The 20,954-nt window shown below is 53.7% G+C and overlaps 1 protein-coding gene across 1 annotated transcript; it reads right to left on the reverse strand.

The window, feature by feature from the left end:
• Positions 1-705: 705 nt before the first annotated feature.
• ASTN1 (astrotactin 1) lies at positions 706-20,076 on the reverse strand (the record flags this gene model as incomplete). The annotated part of the gene is made up of 15 exons (XM_008939472.1): positions 706-940; positions 6,650-6,833; positions 7,461-7,561; positions 7,707-7,842; positions 8,189-8,340; positions 8,993-9,126; positions 9,246-9,514; positions 14,545-14,733; positions 14,903-15,007; positions 17,202-17,329; positions 17,626-17,820; positions 18,015-18,181; positions 18,859-19,009; positions 19,380-19,517; positions 20,002-20,076. Coding segments are annotated over 15 exons (2,359 nt in total), but the record flags the coding sequence as incomplete, so codon positions are not given.
• Positions 20,077-20,954: the final 878 nt, after the last annotated feature.

The following is a 20,954-nucleotide window of genomic DNA, read 5'->3' on the forward strand; positions in this document are numbered from 1 at the left end:
CACAATGTCCAGTTGATCACTGGCCCTGATCCCAAACTGCCTTGGCTCTGGAGGGCTCTGCATCTTGGAGCAGATGTGGGCTTTGACCAAGACAGAAGAACCTGAGGAGATGGGCTCACCAATGGCGCTCTCTCCTCATACCAGTTGGTGACACCACACCAGCCCTGTCCTCCAATGACATCATTGCTTGGCCAGGCCTCATCCAGACCTCATGCTTTGCAATTGCAAAAAAAACGAATTATCCCAACCCTCATGGATGTTTTGCTTAGTCATCACCATTAGCATCCCAGTCTGACCTGCATGTCCTGCCTCCATTTTCCAAGCCTTGCATCACCTGCTCTCCTATCCTGACTGTGTCACTGGTGTCCCCCATCCTGGGGAATGATCCCCACAGGCAGGGCAGGGGTGGGGCAGGAGAAGAGGGCTCTGCCCTCCCAACCTACCCTCTCTGCTGATGCTGAGGAACCTCTTGGCAAAATGAATAAAACAAAACCAAGAAAACTGGGTCCCACAAGACTTCTAACTAGAAAGGCTTTTTGCCAAGTAGAAGAAGAAACTAATACTGAGTCAGTCATTTTCACTCCCTGGTCCAAATTTTTGTCTCCAGAGACATCAGCGACACCCTCCCCCCCCCTCTGGGTCTGTGTATAAACCCCTCACAAACGCCCATGGGAAGGCCAGTGTGAGAGTGGGCGCCCACAACCCTCAGTAGTCCTTGTCACCGTAGTCATTGTAAAGGACACTCAGTGTCTGCTCCTCGCACGTCTTCTTGAGGTCCCGGCTGAGCTCCGACCAGTCGAGCCCATAGGGCTTGATCTCGCTGTAGCGGCAGGCGAGGTACTTGAGGGACGAGCGCTGGAGGCTGATCTTGGGCTCCTGCAGGAGGCCGTTGCACCAGCTGCTGAGGTCCCCCAGCTGCGAGAGGATGAGGCCGGCCTTCCTGCAGCGAGGGCGGGCAGGGGGAGATGCCAGGGAGGAGGGACAGCGATGGTGATGGGTACACCATGAGGGGAGGGTGGGAAGGGCAGGAGTGTATGAGGAGATAAAAGCAAAGACAGTTAAGGACGCCGTGAGAGCTGCTGAAGGGAGAAGAGGTAACACAAGAGCTGGGCAGTGTGGAAAGCAGCTGAGCAGAGCCTGACACTGCCAGGATGAGGAAAGACGGGGGGACACCGCAGCCCCATGGCAGCACTGCAAGCCTATGAGAGCACGAGAACAGCCCCTACCTCAGTCAGAGGTGTCCATGCCAATGCAGTGGGGCTGGACATGCTGCACGGGTCTGGGAACTCACCTTACGCTTCTCTGCCCCTTCTCCCCTTCTTCTTCCACCCTGTACTGTCCCCATAACAAGGCCAGGTTTGCTGAGGGTATAGTGAGAGGACAGTCACAGGTGTAGCTGTGAAACACTCCTTGGAACAGACACCATCAATAATTCAAATAACACCACCAGTTGCTGCCACAGCTACTGGACCTCAGCTATAACCAGGTGGGAAAGTGGAAGCCAGTAGCACTGCAAGCAGTGGGGAGAATGTTAACAAGGTGTTGGGCATGACATGTGTGGCCAGGCCGGGGCAGCATCACCACCTGTGTCCTCTCCATGAAGTGCATGTGTTGCATGTTTGGGAACCATGCTAGTCACAGGCAGCCCGGTGTAGGACACCTCCAGTGCTGTGTCAGGAAGAGCAGGGAAAAGGTGGGCATGCTGGGAGCATTGCTCCCTTGCCATCATGTGGCTGAAAGGAATGTGATGGAAAAGAAATGCCCAGTATTGGCAGTCAGTGTGCCAGGACATCATTGAGCGTCAAAGATTTAGGGGAAAAAATCCAAAACATTCAAAATATCATGCTTGGCTTGTGGGCGTCTGTATGGAAAGCTGAAGGTGAGATAAAAATTAGGATCCTCCTAAGATGCAATATTGCAAGATGAACGACTCTTCTGGTACATGACTTGTAGCATTCAGTAATAGTTTAGGAAACATGTCTCCCAAGGACAATGTGCAAACTAGGAGGAGCATACTGCACTATACAACATGTTTGATCCGCAAAGCTCCGGCAGAGCAGGGGTTGTGGTGGAGCTCCTCAGTTCTTCACATGAGCATTTTGCATCTTCTGGTTGCAGGGAGCAAAACAAGGAAAGGCAGGTCGCAGCAGCAGTGCTTCAAGAGCCACCACCCAGCCAAGCAAGCCAGAGAGAAGGTCAGGTGACAGAAGGAGAAAAGGTCCAAGCAGAATCCATCTTCAGCAGAAGACAGACATGCAGTGCTCCCAGAGCAACATAGCCTTGGTGTGGGCTTGCAGCGAAAAATGCTAAATGACCAACCCCTCACGTTGGATGAGATATTCAAAGAGCACAGAGGATCTTGGCCAAATATGATCTAAATTGTGTTCTCTTCTTTTCACATTTTAAATCTTAAAATTGTGCTGCTAATGCTTCTATCATGAAAAAGAGTCTGTTAAGTTAAAACACGTGATGTTAATTTTAAACTTGTCTAGCACTTTGGGTGATCTCCAGGGAATCTGGCAAATGTGGAGGTAATGGATTCAAAGGAAGTATCTTGAAGGTATCACACGTGGCTAGAAACCCAGACAAAAGTTTAAGTGTCTCAAGAGGGGGGACAGGTTTCCTAACCAGCTTCAAGGTCAGCTGGTGGGTTAGTATAGACACAGAAGAGAAGATACATCCCCATGGTATCCTTAACTCAGCATTTGCTCAGCACAGAACAGGCAGTGGAGGCACAAATCATGATGCTGGGGAGGGTGGGGGGAACCTCTTTCCCACATTATTTCTTGGATAGGAAGGTGCTGTGTGTGGAGCACATGGCTGTGTTGTGGCTGGTTTGACAGTGTATTAACCATGAAGGAACATCCACAGCTCCTTCACACCTTCCTCCAGGCCAGGTGCACCACAGGAGAGATGCTTAGAGAGCAATTAATTTACCTCAGGCCCAGTCAGAGTCAACCTTGACTTTCGTGGAGGGGAAGACACTCAAGAGGTCCATCACAAAGGCGGCTTTAGCTCAAGAGGCCAGTCCGGAGACACTGAGAGGCTTTCCAGCTCTGCAGCTATGTGACATCTGCAGCCCCAGGGTTCACATTCTGAGAGTTGGCTGGTTCACATCTTCACACCACAGCAGCGAGGTGACGGTGCTTAACATGGTGCTGACTCTGGAGATAGCCACCCAAGCTTTGCTAGGTCTTTCAGCTGTGAGAAGGTAGATGACCTCTCCCTTGTCACGGTCTCCACATCTAGGCATAGTTCTACAGTAACTGCCTCTCTTTCTCCAGCATCACAGGTACCATAACAGGAGTGTTGAATATGATCTCACAGAATTTTGTCTCAAAGCCCACAGACACCACCAGACTTCACTAGGCTTTTCATCCTATCCTACTTTCACTTATTACTTGCTAGAAAATGACTTACATTTCCCTCCATTTCACAGAATCATGGGGGTTGGAAGGTGGTGGTTGACCTCTATGGTTCATCTAGTCCAACCCTCCTGCTAAAGCAGGGTCATCTACAGCAGGTTGCCCAGGATCTCATCCAGGCACATTTTGAACCTCTCCAGAGAAGGAGACTCCACAACCACTCTGGGCAGCCTGTTCCAGGGCTCTGGCACCACACAGGAAAGAATTTTTTTCTCCTGGTCAGATGGAACTTCCTGTGTTTGTCCCCATTACACCTTGTCCTATCATTGGGCACCACTGAAAAGAGTCTGGTCCCATCTTCTTGACACTTGCCCTTTAGCTATTGATAAGCATTGATAAGATCCCCTCTCAGTCTTCTCCAGGCCAAAGAGCTACAGGTCTATCAGTCTTTCCTTGTCACAGAGGTGCTTCTGTCCTCTCATCATCTTCATAGCCTCTGCTGGAATTTCTCCAGTAGTTCCTTGACTCTCTTGAACTGGAGAGCCCAGAACTGGACACAATACTCCAGATGTAGCTTCATTAGGGCAGAGTGGAGGGGGAGGAGAACCTCCCTTGACCTACTAGCCACACTGTTCTTCACGCACCCCAGGGTACCTTTGGCTTTCTTGGCCATGAGATCACATTTCTGGCTCATGGTGAACTTGTCCACCAGGACTCCCAGGTAATTCTCCATACACATGCCTTCTGGCAGGTTAGCCCCTCACCTGTACTGGTGCATGAGGTTATTCCTCCCCAGATGCAAGACTCTACACTTGCCCTTATTTCTTCTCCTCACTCAAAGGCCAGGGCTTTCTGCAGCTTTTCTTGGGTTGATACTCGTTTCTGTAACCCCAGACAAGGTACCTGTCTGCACACACCCCAGCTTCCTTTGGTCCAGCAGCCAGCACCACCTAGAAGGGAGGTGAGAATGCCCCAAGCCAGCAGAGCCAGGAAAGGCGGTATGGCCTCGTGGAGGAGGAGGGACATGGCAGAGTCAGTCACATGGGTCCACATCCAGGACTTCAAAGGAGCATCAGCAACAGTCAAACAAACACTGTGTCTGCTGGCTAAATAATATCATCTGCAAGTGATTTGTCCTGTCACCACCATTCTGGATGCTTCGCCCTCGCAGACGATCAAACAGGAGGTCTGCTTTCCAAGATTTGTCATCACCAGAACCCATTGCAGCTGCCTAAATGTCTCTTTCCAAGTAGTGTGAGCTGCAAACACTTCATCAGCAACTTGCGTCATCCCATCCTAAGCGCTCCAGCACTTCCAGAGGGTGGAATTAACCCTCTGGCTCATAGAGTCACGTAGCAAACTGCAACATTTGGACAATTCAGTGGCATTTTGGTACGCTCCATGCCAATGCACCTTTGCCTTGTGGTCCTCAAGGAGGCAGCTTCCAGCCCATGTTCTGGCTGGTCCTTGGTCTCCTCACTGAGGCAGCAAGCAGTGACGGCAAAGCTCAGCCTCAGCAATGGCAGCGGCTGTGTGATGACTCCAGTCTGTCACGTAAGCAATTTTATGTACTCTCCATGAAAACCATCACAACAGATGTCAGAAGTCTGTGCAAACCAGGGCTGGAAACGGAGACAGAGAGGCATCACTGCGGCTGGGCTGAAGGCAAAGGTGAGATTTAAGTCCAAGCCTGCTGATTCCACCCAGTGTCATGGGCACGAGGCAAGCCTGGGCAGAGTTGTTGATGGGAACCTCAGCTTTAATAGACTCCACACACTGGGATGTTGCTACTGAGCTTTGAGGTTCTGCCTCAAACAGCTCACAGTTCTTAAAGCGTAAGTGGGGAAAGGAGAGAGAGGAGAGTCCCCTGCTCTGTCCCAGGGAGCATGGGAGCTCTTGGAGGTTTCCCATCAAAGCTGAAATAGAAGACGTGCCTAAGAGGTACTAAATGCAAGACAGCCACCAGCTTTTTGCTGAGTCTTTCCAACTGCCTAGCAGTGGTTTGGAGGAAAGGCTAGAAATCCACAAGTGATCAGCTGGAGAAACAGGGCTGGAAGACAGCTAGTGGTGAGACCAGCATGAGGAGGTGTGGGACAGGAGTAAGGTGGAGACTGTATTTCATAGCTGCCCTTCATGTTGCTAACGTAAATTTGAAGTAAGCTTGATTTCCAGATGGGGTCAAAGCTCTGGTTCTTTGGAGGCCAAACGCTATGAAACACCACCACAGCCCACACAAAGTCCCAGCCCAGCCAGCTAAACTGACTGGAAATACCCACGTTATTGGGAAAACACGCAGACAAAAGCAGATGTTGAAGGACATGGAATCAAGGGAACATCTGGCTGCTTCCGCAAGACCAGGGCACAAGGCACCCTATCCCCAGGCAGCTGGACAGGCTGCAGTGATCTGGAGAAGCCCAGGGAGAGGACACAATACTCACTCAGGCATGAAGGGTCAGTCTCAGCCAGGAAGACCTCAGGGCAATCTCCTTCAAAGCCTGCTGTGGCAGCTCAGCACTGCCTGGGCACCAAAACCACTCATTTCCCTGAGATCACCCCACACGACCACAGACATGTATCAAAAGGGAGGGATCACATGTGCAATTAAGACAATCCACAGCCTGCTTTGGACCACGTGACAATGAGTTCAACACACAGAGATGCATTCAACCCAAGCCAAAGCCCAGGAAAAGGTAGAAAGCCAAGTCTGACCTTGCCATGGCCCAGCATATGTATGTGTGTTTACACGCCCTTCATCCAGCAGCTTCTACAACCAGGCTCTTTTGTGGCACCCTCTTCAGCAGGTCTGAAGGTATAACCACCTCCTTGCACCTTTTTCCCTCCATCAAAGCTTGGGGTCCTTCTCTAAGGGAATTCCAAAGGAATTCCTCCAAGAGCATTATTTTTCCAAGACCTTCTGCCTTTTTGCTGGTGACAGCAGCTACTGAGGGAGAAAGAGAATCCCATCCCCTTCCCACCCTTCATGGCATGAATGGACTAGGCAACTCCAGAGACAGTACAGAGCTGGTAGGATGGAGAAGGATGGTAGGTTCGCAATGGTCTATTGCCTTCTATCTTGTCCTGTGTTTATGGTGCTTTAGGAGAGATGGCTGGACCCCAAACATATGCACAGCATCCAGCAGAAAAGGAACCCCACTGTGAGTCTGTCATCGAGCAAATTCATGAGATTTGCCAGAGAGCCACCCTCCTGGTGACCAACAGCTGTGAAGGATAAGCCTGTTGGTGGGCACACCCGCCTGCTGAGCCAACCCAGCTCCCAAGCCTACCTGGGCCCCAGCTCATCTTCACAGCGCCACGTGAACTCCCCAAAGCTCTCATAGTGCTGGTTGTAGTGGTAAAGGACTCGGTGCAGGCTGGGGGAACCCAGGTCCAGCAGAGTGTTGTAGGCTGTTTGCTGCTCCTTGCCACTGGTGTAGCCGTTGAAGAGGTTGTAGATCTTGTCTGCTATTTCTGGGCAGAAGGACAGGGGGTATTCAGTGGGGTGCAGGGAAAGGCATGAACAAAGCCCACCAGGCTAAAGCTCAGCTCTGGTGAAATCAAGACCAGAGACAAGACTTTCCCCCCAAGTTACGATTTATGTTCTATCAAGACAAAGTCCCTATGGAGGAGCAACAGAGTAGATGGCATTCCACAGACTCAGTCCAGGTTAGGTTCCCATAGTTTCATCCAATTAGGAAAAGAAATGGGTGGTGTCATTGGGTACTGTAAGTGAAACACCATTTATTTATAAGAAGGCACATGATTGGGGATTCTTGAGCACAGCCATCACCTACACTACCAGTTGTTTTCTGGTCAGGACAGACAAATCTCCTTGACTGTTTTGATATGCCCCAAACACCTTTCCCTCCAGGCACCCTCTCACCCCTCCACCAGCACAGAGCCTCCGTGTTTGTCTGCAGAGAGGATGTGTGCCTCCTGCTCCATGCCAACCCTCATCACCACGTGGCAGTGGTCCACCTGGACCGCCACTAGTGAAGATGTCACAGCCAGGACACAAGACATTTGTGGGGACATCGAAGTGGAAACTCCCTGTTACTGGTCCCAAGCGTCCCAGTCCAGCGGCAACTTCCATCTCACCTTGAGCTTTCACATCATCCACCACAGGACAAGGGGTCTTGACCGTCACGTCACTGGACCTGGAGCGTCTTCCTGTGTTATCGACTCCCCAGAGCGTGAACCTGGCCGAGAAGGAAAAAGGTGAAGCTCTGGACTCCCAAGACCTCATGCAACACAGGCGGCATCAGGCAGAAGCGCCAGAGTCAGGGTGATGGTGCTGCCATGGGCATGGCACCATGAGAGATGACTCACGGGGAGATGACTCACATGTAAGTGGTGTCAGGCTCCAGGCAGCGAATGATGAGGGAGATGGTGGAGGAGAGTCTGTCAGGCACTTGGGCTGGCATGGCGCAGGGTGACTTGGCGCCGGAGATGATGTCATCCACAAAGCTCAGCACCGTCTCTAGGGGGAGAGGGGAGGACCAGCCATGGGTGATGACACAAGTGTCCCTGAGGTGGCAGAGAGCTTCTGGGGTCTGTGCCTGCTATGACACAGCCTGGTGCCAAAGGGGACCAAGGCTCATGCATGAGGTTGGTGCAGAGCTGGCCCCATTACTTTTCCAGCAGGGCTCTTCACCATGGCTTGGAGCTGTCACTTCTGCAGTATGGTGGACAGTAGAGAGGCTGCTTTCTCTTTCCCAGGATACTGGCTGAGTTGCAGCACCCCCTTGCAAAGAGGGAGACAGAGGTCCTCCTCCAGCATCCCCATCCCACCCCCTCCAGAGAGAACCAGTGGGGTCCCCACTCACCTGTCTCCACCTTGGAGTGGTCCGTTCTGTCAGTGACCTTCTCTTGACGGAGGAGGTAGTCGACGATCTGCACCCCGATGGGGGGCTCTGAGTGGCCCCACTCCAGCACTACCAGTGTGCTGCTGGGCTCATGAATGGTGGAGAGCCGCAGGCTGGGGGGCAATGCCAGCTGGTCAGCATCTCAGGAGGGCAAGATCTGCCAGCCATCCTCACCACCCACCTATGCTCACCCGTATCTATCACTGCCTTGCTGCTCCTCTGTGCCTCAAGAAAGCAATAAAACCACCAGGCTGAGGCACACACTATGGGAAAGATGCTGAGGACAACCTCTTCAGTCAGCCCCATGGCTGCTGCAAAAGGCAGCATGAGGTTTTTTGTTGGTGCCACTCACTCTGTTGTGTGTTGGAGTGTGGTCTGCACCAGAAATGAGCTGGTTTCTGTAAGGTACTCCATAGGTAGCATTACTCTCTCACAGCAGAAGGGCTTCAAAGCCATTAGCCTATGGGAGAGATTCACCCTTTCCTACCCCTCCTGCTCTGGGCATGTTGGTCCAAAGATCTCATTCCCTGGGCTTTCTCTACCAGAGTGGGTCCAAAACCATCTCCTCAGTCCTCAGCCAAATTTAGAAAAGACACTGCATGTCTACACCCTCTGTCTGATTTCCAAGTCCCATATCTGCTTGCAAATCTATCCCGTAACGCCATCCCAGCCCCACCACCTCCTGCCACCACACCACTGGCCATCGCCACCTGCTCCCAGACACATCACAGCAAGAGGTCAGACTGGGCAGGTGTGGAGACCTACACGGGGTGCGGGAGAGGGGCGCAGGTGGGCAGCCCATCAGCCCCAAAGGCGCTCGAGTCACAGCGGCACCAGTCCTCGATGACGTCCCCGCTGCCCGAGCACCACAGCGAGCTCATGGTGGCCTCCTGCAAGAGCTGGAGAGAGGGAAAGGAGTGAGCACCGGGCAGGTGAGCTCCCAGCCCACCACCGCTCGAGTCAGCGCTGGTCCGTCCACCACTGGGTTCAGCACGTGACTCTGCCAGTGGCTCCTCACCCGCTGGGTCTGGTTGTTGGTGACGAGCTCGTAGATGGGGGCCGCTTTGGTGACCTCCAGCAGGATGGGCTCGGGCGGCAGGTCGGGGCTGGAGGCGGCGTGGCAGAGCGGGCAGGAGGAAGGGCAGCGCCCCCGGCTCTGGCATTCCATCCGCACGCCCGCGGCCACGCGCTTGCTGCCCGACTCGGAGAGGCTGGCGATGTACTCGGGGAAGGTCAGCACCTTGGGGTCCCGCTCCCGCTCCTCTGACTCATCCGAGGGGGAGTTGCCTGGGCAAGGGGGAAAAGAGGGGCACCGGGGTGTGCTCCGAGGCATTAACAAGGCAGTGCGAGGGGGCCGGAGTGCCACCTCCCACCCACGAGAGAGGCAGCGCTGCCCAGAAAGCCCCCGCTACCCTGAAAGAGCTCCCAGTTTGCTCCGGAGGGATGAGATGCTCACTGCTCTTCAGAGGAGGAATCGAGACGGAAAAGTCCACCTTGGCATCTGCTAGCCCCGGCCCTTCCATTTCCCCACGCCCCAGTTTCCCCAGCCCTTCGCCCGGCACTGGGACAGACCACCCTTGCAGCAGGTCCCCACGAGAGGGAGCCTCCTTCATGTGGCTGGAAACTCACGAAGGACCTGCCTGGGCCAACCTGACGCCCTGCCAAAGCCCCCAGCCAAAACACCTCGCTGCAAAAGCCTTTCTGGCCCAACTGCTGATTTTTTCTCTTGACTTCCTCAGTTTCTAAGGATCTCAATCGAAGCTGATGGGACAGAGCATGCTGAAGACCAGAGAGGATGAGTGTCAGGCCAGGATGCACAGGAACGATGCTGACTGGACTTCCCCACAAAAATGTCTTCAGCCTGCAGCACCAAAGAGATCAGAATGAGCAGTGAAGACTTGCCAGTGCCTTACGATGGCCAGAAATCTCTCAAGATGGCTACAAAGCCACCAAGTCCCCCACCAGCCCCTCCACTCCTCCTGCACTCTGTCCCCACACAGGGGAAGGTTGATCATAGAATCATAGAATCCTTTAGGTTGGTAGAGACCTTTAAGATCAAGTCCAACCATTGAGCCATTCGGGCTCTAAAGTCCTCTGACAGAACAGATCAGAACCTGTCAGGGTTGTAAGGGACCACAAGGATCACCCAGTTCCAACCCCTCTGCCTGAGCAGGGACACCTCACACTAGATCAGGCTGCCCAGAGCCTCATCCAGCCTGGCCTTAAAGACACCCAGGGATGGGGAGCAGTTCCCTCTCAGGAGCTGGCTAAAGCCTGGCTCCTCTTGTCTCTTCACACTGTCATGGGGCATGATAAGGCGGTAAAAGTTGCAGCTAGGTAAGGAAATAGGGTCTGTCCCCATGGGCTTAGCTTACAAAGCACCATCATGGAACAAAACAAAGCGGTGAGATGGTTCTTTGGGACCACAGGCCCTCAGCTGGACTGTAACAAGGCTGAAGGCTCATTTACCCTCTGCCCCATGCACACAGGGGAATATCTGCAAGTCCTACCCTGACAACCCTCAGGTCACCCTGCAACCCAGCTGACTTCAAAAAAAGATCTGCAGCAGGAAAATATCACCATGGGCTACACTTTTCCCAGTTCTGCACAAAGGTGCCTGACACTGGGTGCCTCTCTGTCCCCACCACACAGGGCAGTGAGCAAGACCCCGAACTTGGTGGCCTTTTCCCCAGCACATCCATAGCAGGAAGTATTTTGACACAAGGGGAAAAGTCCTGGCAGAGCAGTCAAGAAGGTAGGATCTGCCCATCGGTGCTGTGCCCTGGCGAGCATCACCCTGCCACTGCAAGCCTTGCTGTGCAGGGAAATGGTGCTTTTCACCTGAAAGCCCTACCAAAGGATGTCCCTGGCTCCGCACCAAAGAAAGCGAGGCCCAGAGGGACCACTGATAGAATCACAAAAACAGAATAATTCAGGTTGGAAAAGACCTTTAAGATGATTGAGTCAAAATGTTAACCCAGCACTGCCAGGGCACCACTAAACCATGTCCCTCACATGAACAGCACATCTACACAGCTTTCAGGCCCTCCAGGGATGAGGACTCAGCCACTGCCCTGTGCAGCCTATCCCAGGGCTTAACAACCCTTTCAGGGAAGAGATTTTCCTAATATCCAACCTAAACATCCCCTGGCACAACTTGAGGCTGTTTCCTCTCATTCTATCACTTACTTCTTGGGAGAAGAGACCAACCTCCACCTTGCTCCAGCCTCCTGTCAGAGAGTTGTCAATAGCAAGAAGGTCTCCCCTGAGCCTCCTTTTCTCCAGGCTAAGAAAAAACAGATCCCTCAGCTACTCCTCACAAAACTCATTCTTCAGACTCTTCACCAGCTTTGTTGCCCTGCTTTGGACACTCTCCCGCACCTCAATGTCCTTCTTGGAGTGAGAGGCCCAAACCTGAACCCAGAATTGAAAGCCCAGCCTCACCGGTGCTGAGTCCAGAGAGACAATCCCTGCCCTAGTCCTGCTGGCCACACTAGTGCTGATACAAGCCAGGATGCTGTTCGCCTTCTTGGCCAACTGGGCACATGCTGGCTCATTAGCTATTGACCAAAACTTCAAAGTCCTTGTCCTCAGGGCAGTTTCCAGCCACTCTTCCCCCAGCCTGGAGCATTGCAGGGGGTTGTTGTGACCCAAGTGCAGGACCTGACACCTGGCCTTGTTGAACCTCATCCCACTGGCTTCATCCCACTGCTCCAGCCTGTTCAGATACCTGTTTAGAGCCTCACAACCATCAAGGAGATCAACATTTCTGCCCAACTCAGTGTTGTCTGAAAAGTTCCTGAGCCCTGGGGGCATTACTTGTGACCAGCTACCAACTGGCTTTAACTCCATTCCCCCACCACAATGATGACAGTTAAGCCAGGTCAGTGGGGTTGGGGGAAGCTGAAGGGTGCCCAGGCAAAGCCTCGTCCCAGGGGCAGGCTCAGGGCATTGCTGGCAGTGGCTTGGAAGGGGTTGGCTGCTGCAGGGAGTCACCCAAGAGCACGTCCACAGCTCAATAGGAAGATCTTCCTATTGCAATGGTTTGCTGAGAATGGGCCTATCCTCGAGACTCCCGCAAAGAAAACAAGGCTGTTAAATAAAACCCAGGATCCAAGAGCATTGCTCCGCTCCCCCAGCGAGCTGGAAATGGATCGCTTTGGGCTGGCTGTGAATGCAGCTTAGCAGGCGCTGAGGAGAAGCAGAGGAGCCAGGGAATGATTTGTCTCTTGCAATTTCTCAATCGATATCCAGCTCCTGACGTTTGCAAACAAAGAGCAAAGGAGGGAAAGTGGCAGGTGCCAGAGTGAAACCGAAATGTGATATTGTGGGTGGAAAGAGACTGCCAGACCTGAAAAGCCTCCAAGCAGGAAAATCAAAGAGCAGGAAATTGCAGGAGAAAAGAAAGCACTTGCAATCAAAAGATGCTACATCTGGAGGCAGCTCACAGCAGAACAGCAATAGGGCTGTACTCTCGCAGGTGGGCTTGGGAAGAAGTTCAGGCTGCAGGAGGTCTGAGCCACAGCATCCAGACTCGGGCTCAGAAAGCAGTCTTTCCCACATGAGAGCCCTGGAGAGAAAACAAATGTCTCCACAGCCAGGGCACAGCAAGAGCAGCACCACAGGCTGGTGCCAATACTGGGAGTTACAAAGCTTTGTGATGGAAGTGTTGCAGTGGTCGTGGGGCCTGCGAGCTCCAAGGCCAAACTGCCTGCACCCAGGAGCTCCTGGGCAGGGGACAGCGAGCCAAGGCCACCTTAAAAGCATCAGCTCCTCTCAGCATCCTCCGTGTCCAGGCTTGGGAGCTGGCTCTTGCTTGCTGCCCAAGCCTGGGTGGGGCCACCCAACTTCCCCAGCACAGGCAGCAAAATGCCTGCAGGCAGCTTTGCAAGGGCCAGCACAGGAGATCATAGAATCAGAATGGTTTGGGTTGGAAAAGACCTTTCAAGGTCATCTTGTCCAACCCCTCTACACTGAGCAGGGACATCTGCAAATAGAGCAGGTTGCTCAGAGCCTCATCCAACCTCACCTGCAATGTTTCCAGGGATGGGGGATCTACCACCTCTCTGGGAAACCTAGGCCACTGTCTCACTACCCTCAGCATAAAATATGTTTTCCTACTTTCAAGTCTAAATCATCCCTCTTCTAGTTTAAAACCATGGTCCCTTGTCCTATCACAACAGGCCCTGCTAAAGAGACTGTCGCCATCTTTCCTATAGCTCCCCTTTAAGTACTGAAAGGCCAAAGAAAGGTCTCCCCAGGGCCTTCTCTTCTCCAGGCTGAATAACCCCAACTCTCTCAGCTTGTCCTCATAGCAGAGGAGTTTCAGCCCTCTGATCATTTTTGTGGCTTTCTATTGAACTTCTTCACCCAGGCACGTGTTACTACCTTCCAACAGGTCCCTGTCTCTCCTGTGTTGAGGACTCCAGAGCTGGACCCAGCACTGCAGGTGGGGTCCCACCAGAGCAGAGGAGCAGAATCACCTCCCTTGACCTCCCTCAACCTGCTGTCCATGCTGCTTTTCTTTTGATGCAGACCAGGACGCAACTGACTTCTGGTCAGCAAGTGCACTTTACTAGGTCATGCCCAGCTTTTCATCCACGAGCAACCCCAAGTCCTTCTCCACAGGGCTGCTCTCAATCCCTTCGTCCCCCAGCCTGTATTGACATGGATGCTGTGGTGGTGGTGACAGCTGGCAGCAGGCTGGCACTGGGCTGCCTCTGCTTTTGGAGAGCTCGTGTCCAGCCCAGCCATCGCCTGCCTGCAAAAGCCCTTCCATGGGGGATCCACCCCACCTTGCTGCAGTGAGCTCTGGAGGGGGTGCGGCAGCGTGATGCCCTCTGCACCACGGTGAGCCACCCAGCTCACAGCTGCCTTCCAGACACTGAAAGCGCAGCACTGACAGCCCAGGAGGGGGAAACACACGAGAAGGAGAAAAGTCTGGCCGCAGGATGCAAGTGGAAGAGAGCAGATATGGGGGAGACAAAAGGAGGGAAGGAACAGGATTAAAGACAAATAACAGTTAAGTCCAGAATCAGGCAGGACGGCTTCGTGGGATTAGTGCATTCGTCTTTCATCTCCCTGGGGATGTGAGTATTTATCTTCCTTGCTGGCCCAGACTAACACTTGCTGCAGTCCACGGGAGTCCTCCAGCCAGCTTCAAAGGGTGTGAGAGCAGGCTGTAAATAGGAGGATGAGATGGGACACAGCCCTGACACAGGCTGGGCACTTTCCCTGCTATGCCAAAAGAAAACCCAGTTTCCTGCTCTCATGAGGTGGCCATGGGGACACTTCCAGGGGACAAGCAGGGTTCTTACCTTTGCTAATGTCCTCGTACTCCAGCCAGAGCTGTCGCTGGACCTGCCTGTTGGGATACCAGATGGAGCAGGACTCCTCGAAGCCATACACTGCCTCCTGTATGTAGTGGTTGCCAAACTGGTCCAGCAGTGCCACAAAATCTCCACGGGAGGTGGCCCCATCCAGAGAGTGAAGTGCATTGCTGAAGGCTGGGGAGGAGACGGGAAGAGACGCTCTGATCCTAGAGGACCCCAAGTGCCACCTCCCTACACACTTGCAATGGGCAACCAACCTCTGAACCTATCACCTGCCAGAAGAAAGCTGTGTGTTCTCTCACCATCCCTTTTTCCCTTCTTCCCCCCAGCCCTCCAGGCTTACACTGGGAGATGGTCAGCTGGTTGAGACGGACGTGGTACATCACGGACTGCACCTTCCAGTGCTGCAAGAGGGGGTACCCAGACACCTCGCTGAAGTTCACCATTCCTGCCAGAGAAAGGACACGGGGCTCAGCGCCACTGCCCAGAGAAGCTTCGCCGTGGGGGTGGCTGCAGCCCCTCATGCCATGCCTGAGTGGGACCTGGGGCTTCTCCCTCTTCAGGCAGAGACTTCCTGTTCTCCAGTCATTTAACTGTGCATTACAAGAACCAGAAATTCATGGGGAACAGTGTTGGGCAGACACTTTGTCCTACCCAAGCCACAAGCCAAGACACATAGCAGCTCAGTTTCTATGAGCAGAGGGGCAGAGAGGCCACTGAGCTGAGACAAAGCCCCAGAAAGTCACAGAATCACAGAACGGTGCGGGTTGGAAGTGACCTCTGAAGATCACCTAGTCCAACCCCTCTGCTAAAGCAGGGTCACCCAGAGCAGGTTGCCCAGGATCACATCCAGGCACATTGTGAATCTCTCCCGAGAAGAAGACTCCACAACCTCCCTTGGCAGCCTGGTCCAGGGCTCTGGCACCCTCACAGGAGAGAATTTTTTTCCTCCTGTTCAGGTGGAACTTCCTGTGTTCCAGTTTGTCCCCATTGACCCTTGTCCTAACGATGAGTGCTACTGAAAATAGTGCAACCCCATCCTCTTGACTCCTAGCCTTTAGATATTGATCAGCATTGAGCAGATCCCCACTCAGTCTGTTCTTCTCCAGGCTAAACAGCCGCAGGTCTCTCAGCCTTTCCTCGTTCAAAAGACATTCCAGTCCTCTCATCATAATCATGGCCTCCACTTGGCTCTCTCCAGTGGAATTCAATTGAAGCGTGGTCATGGCTCTGATTTTGGTGACCAGAGCATTCCTTGGTGTGCCACAGCAGGGTGCTGGGACACAGCCACCTCCTCCCTTGCAGCTCCACCACCATACAGCCAGCACAGCACACCTCTGCTCAGCAACCTCTGCTGCTGAACAGCCAGCCAGCAGGAGCTCAGGAGGGTAGCAGCGGGCATCCCCCCTGCTCCACAACATGAAATGAAGGTGGAGGATCAGGATGAGATCCTTTGCCTTCCAGTGCCTCTCCCTTCGGTGCTGCCTGCTGCCAACAGCTTCAAAGCCTTTGCTCTTCCCTGCACAGTGTTTATGCAAAACCAGCCCTTCCTTACTCAGCAGCTCTGCCTCTCGTGTATTCACAGCAATATCCAGACCTGCTTATTGACAAGCAGAGAAGATTTCACTTCTTCTCCTTTATTTTTCCTTTGCCTTAACCAACCACGAAGACCCAGCAGAGCAGTGGAAAATAAACAGGATGACTTACTGGCTTCTGTCTCCCTGCTATAATTGCCAGTGGAGTCCTGGTCCCAGCGACCCTGCCACGATGTTGATGCCCTGCTGCCTTCCTTACGTCCATGTAACCATGCCAAGGGCAGCAGAGCCCCATCAGGAGGCAGGTATCCTCCAGCACCTCCAGGCAATGCTGAGCACTCCCATGGCTGCAGTGGTGACCCACCAACACAGCTCTCTTGGGGTAACAGAGAACTCCCTGCCTGCATCCGCTTACACACACACCTACATTGCCAGGCATCCCACTAGGGCAACCAGCACTCGTTGGACCATGGGTGCAGCCCACGAGTGCTACCCAAAACCCATATGGGAGCTCTATCAAACAAAGCGAATGCACAAGGTCTCATATGAGAGCATCCTGCAGACACTTTCCAAAACACCTTACTACTCGCATCCCTCATTTAGTAACTACCCAGTGTCCTTGGCCATTTCAGCCAACAGCAACAAGCACCAAGGAAACAAAGGCTATTTAGGGGTGCTGGCAACTTGGTGGAAGAAAGGTAAATCCTTAAAGGTTGTCTAGGCTGATGCTTATGGCCCACAATGCTCTGGCAGGACAGTGTGGTTTGGTTGCAACAGGTTTTAAACGCATTTGGAAGCCAAATGAAAGGTATTCAGGAAATTTTTTCCCTTCAATAAAACCCCATAAAATCCTTTTTTTTGCAAATATCTCAAATATCCTATGGATGTCTGACTTATTATTTCATAGAATTAATTTACAGCCCCTCCCTCTCCTGCATTTTTGATGCCTTGCTCTTACTGCTGCTGCTGCAGGTAGATATGGAATGCTGAAGCCAGACTAGACATCTCCTGTGGCAGCTATAGCCCCTGGGAGGGGTAGGTACCGAAGCCAGGCATGCCAGCACCTGCCCCACTGGGAGAAACTTGGGTCCAGCTGGACTCACTCACCAGTGAGGAACTCGGGGTCGGGCATGGGGTCGGAGAGCTCCTCTTGGCACTGGTTCTCCAAGGGTACTGTGGCCACCACCAGCCCGTCTGGCAGCTGCTGCTCCAGGCCCCGGGCAAAGTTGTTCTGTCTGAAAGATAATTGCAGAGAGGAGGGCAGGGCTGGAGGACAGGGAACTGCTTGGGCTCAACCCCATCAGCTGGTGACCCATGCCAAAGCTGACCCAACCAAGCCTTTTGGGCGTGGGCTACAAAGTTGTCTATTCTTGATGGAAAGCTTCAGATGAACCGTCCTTGCCAGCCTCTCCACACCCTGTAAATCTTGGACCAGGCAGTCTGCCAATGTCCAGCCCCAGACTGCTTCCCATACCTTCTTCTTGGCATGGCCTGACCCTGCCAGGGTCACCTCCCCATGTCCCCTGCTCACCTGAAAGTCCCTTTGAGCACTTGCCCTGCTGCCACCTCCTTGGAGTGGTTGTTGTAGCCATAGAAGAGCTCCCCAAAGAGCGTCTGGTTCATGGGCAGCTCGCGGGGCTCGCCACAGTCCCCCACCTCGGGGCATGACTCCGAGATGAGCTGGCACGACCGCCCATCCGTGCCCAGCTTGTAGTCCTCGATGCACCTGGGAAACCAGCACAGGGTCCACCATCAGCTGCAGCCCCCACTGGTGGGGATGAGGGCCACCAGGACACCCCAGCAGGAACATCAGGAATGAAGAGACCTCCCTCCCATGTCACCCAGTCCTATGAGCTCAGGGTAGCAGCAGCAAGACACAGCAGCGCCTCAGGGGTGTCCAGGCAGTGGTGGGGAGCTCACCCACAGAACATGAGGATGTTGTAGAGCAGGGGCTCCTCAGGCAGGGGGACCATCTGCTGCAGGCACAGCTGCTCACAGCCCCCGTTGAAGCCATCTGAGCAGTCCACACCAACATGACGGTCGTAGCAGCCCGTGCCGTCCTTCATGGGGCTCAGTCCTGTCGGGCACTGGTGGGGAGGATACAAGAGGTGAAGCCCCCTGGGACGAAACCTGTCCCCAGGGGTGAAATAGAAGGAAGAGCTCCAGCACTGCTCTGCACGGGCAACTGCAGCTGGAGTGATGCTCAGGGGCTGTGGGACAGACAGTGGCAACGTTGTGCACAGCTGCAGATACTCCTCCTCCCCCCTCTGCCCCTTGGGTGGTAACCCCCAAGCCACCCTCCACCCAGGTAATATACTGGTATCAACCCCGCTTACTGGCACTCAGCTCTGGTGACCACCAAAGCAATGCTGCCCATTCCAAACCCACCAGGCTCACAGCCTCCTCACCCCAATGTCTAGCTCTGGTGGCAAGACACCCCAGCCCTACAAGCCCCTTCATTCTGGGGCACTCACTTTCCCTGCACAGCAAAGCAGCTGCAGGAGTGACGGGGGACATGTGTGGGTGGTGTGGCACCTCCTGGAGAGCCAGCAAGCAGATGGGCTCTCACTCCCTCGTGCGAGTGTGCAGCAAGGGCAGGGACGGAGGAGATGCCAGTCCCAAAACTTCTCTTCCCGCTGCAAACCCAACCCCAAAATAGCCATCCTGAGGTGATGGGCAGGGAGGAAGAGTGCAGCCTTTCCCCCTCTGACCTCCCCCTCCTTGCTCCCGCCAGAGGAGGTGCAGGTGCCCGGGGAAGACGCACCACACAGCCCGTGGAGTCCAGCTTGCGGTCTGAAATGCAGCGGAAGTTCTTGCTGCAGCCACCATTGTCCCGGGAGCAGTCACGGACGGGGCCGAAGGAGTCAAGGAGGACCTCCAGGCTGTCGAAGGAGGAGGAGGTCATCAGCTCTTCCCTGTGAGGAGGAGGAGGAGTGTCACTGCTCCGCTGAGATGTTGGGAACGTGCGTGACTGCAGCTGGTGCGTGGGTTTTTCTGGAGCTCAGGTTTCCCTTGGGCTGGCAGAGAACTGAACGGCAGCCAAGCTTTTCGAGGGATGCAGGAGCTACTGAGATGAAGAGAGTTACCTCCAAAGGCTCAGCTTTGCAGGCACTAAAGAGGGGCAGGGTAATGGACATACTAATCTCCACCTGAAAAATGTGGGGTAGGGTTCCAACTCTCATCAGCCCCCACGTGCCTTGGGTTGGTCCTCTGGCTCCAGGGACACACCATCGGTTTCTTTGTTGAAATGCCTCCTAAACGCCCTTGCTCTGCCATTGCACCTACCTGACCTCCACCGCGTCCTCCATCACTGTCATGTCGGTCTTGCACTTGGCCGAGGGGTTGATGGCCAGCTCGGCTGGTGGGATGACAAAGCTCTTGCTCAGCGGAAGCCACATGCCTTCCCCCAGCGTGTAGGTGAACCTGCCAGGGAGAACAGCGAAGGCTGGCATGGAGGGACATGCTGAGCCTGGAGGGCTGCCTCTACCCAAAACCAAGCCCTTGAACCTCCTCCCTGCCCTGCAGGGATGCCACCACAAGCAAAGGCAGAGCGACAGGGTAAAGTGGGGTGACTCCTCCAAATACACCCAAATGACACCCCGAAAACACATGTAATTTAGGTACTAAAAAAAAAAAAAAGGCACTTTCCTTTTCAGTAGAAATCCTCCTTCATTGTCTAAACCCCACTCTCATCATGAATGGAGAGGAGGAAAAGCTTGCTGCTAAGCATCCAGCATCCCATATGGCAGCTGTAGCAGGACCTTCCCAGCCATGCTCACATGTCCCCAGGAGGTGGCACAGGACAGCCATGCTCAGCCCTGCCAGCTGGGGCACCAGCCTGTCTGTGTGCCCTGTGTCATATTTTGGTGCCCCAAAATGTGCTGGCCAGGTTGCCTTTCCCACTTACCGAAAAATCTTGTCAGATGGCTGCTCACCCAGCACCAAGTCAAAGCCACGCTGGAAGATGGTGTATGGCCAAGGCCTGGAAGAGAAACTCAGAACATCACACCGGCATTGTGCTCCTGTGGTCACCCACCACCCAAAACACTTTCCCTGCTTAGCCCCCAGCTCATGGGCAGAGAGGTCCTGCCATGAGATGGCTCAAAGCAAGCCAGGACAAGGGGATAATATAGCCCCACATAGAAGATCTTAATTTTGTGGCTCCTACAACACCATATCCTCACTCCAGACCCCACCTGCCAATGGGTTGGTGGTGTATCATATCCTTTGAGATATAATGCACTCCAGTCTCAAGGGAGCTCGTCAGGTCTGAGGCAGCAGCTTCACCACCTGCCTTATTATCCTTGAGTTTCATAGTTTCAGAAGGGAAGCTGAGGAAGCCTCAGCTCCTATGGGACTCTGCAAAGGGGCCTGGACGAGAAGCTTGGAGCCAAGCAGGAGGCTCAATAGCTGATGTCCCCATCTCCTCCATCCCTGCTGCCCTAGATAGCAGGGGGTGATGTGGAACCATGACTGGGTGATCGGTGCCCTTCAGTGAGACTCAGCCACGACACCTTGGGGCACGCGTCCCCAGCAGCACAGAGACCCAACTGTGGCAGGCTTTGAATCAGGCAACAAGAACCCCGCTCCCAAACCTTACAGCTCCAAACCACCTTTACAAGACAGCTCAGAGCTGGGGAGAGGAAGAGATTTTTCCATCCCATTGCATCGCTGCTGTTAAAATTCAGGGTGAGAGTATCAGGTGCTGCCAAGAAGCCAGGGGATTTTCTCTGGAGGCAGTTACAGCTCTCCTGCCCAAGCCCTTTAATTTCTAATCTGAAGTTATTTCAGCAAGGACAAAAAAAAATAAAATCCACAACAAAAAAAAACCCCAGACCCTGATAGTGGATTAGAGATTGC

This window comes from Merops nubicus, unplaced genomic scaffold (genome assembly GCF_000691845.1).
Source record: "Merops nubicus isolate BGI_N331 unplaced genomic scaffold, ASM69184v1 scaffold1044, whole genome shotgun sequence".
NCBI lineage: Eukaryota > Metazoa > Chordata > Aves > Coraciiformes > Meropidae > Merops > Merops nubicus.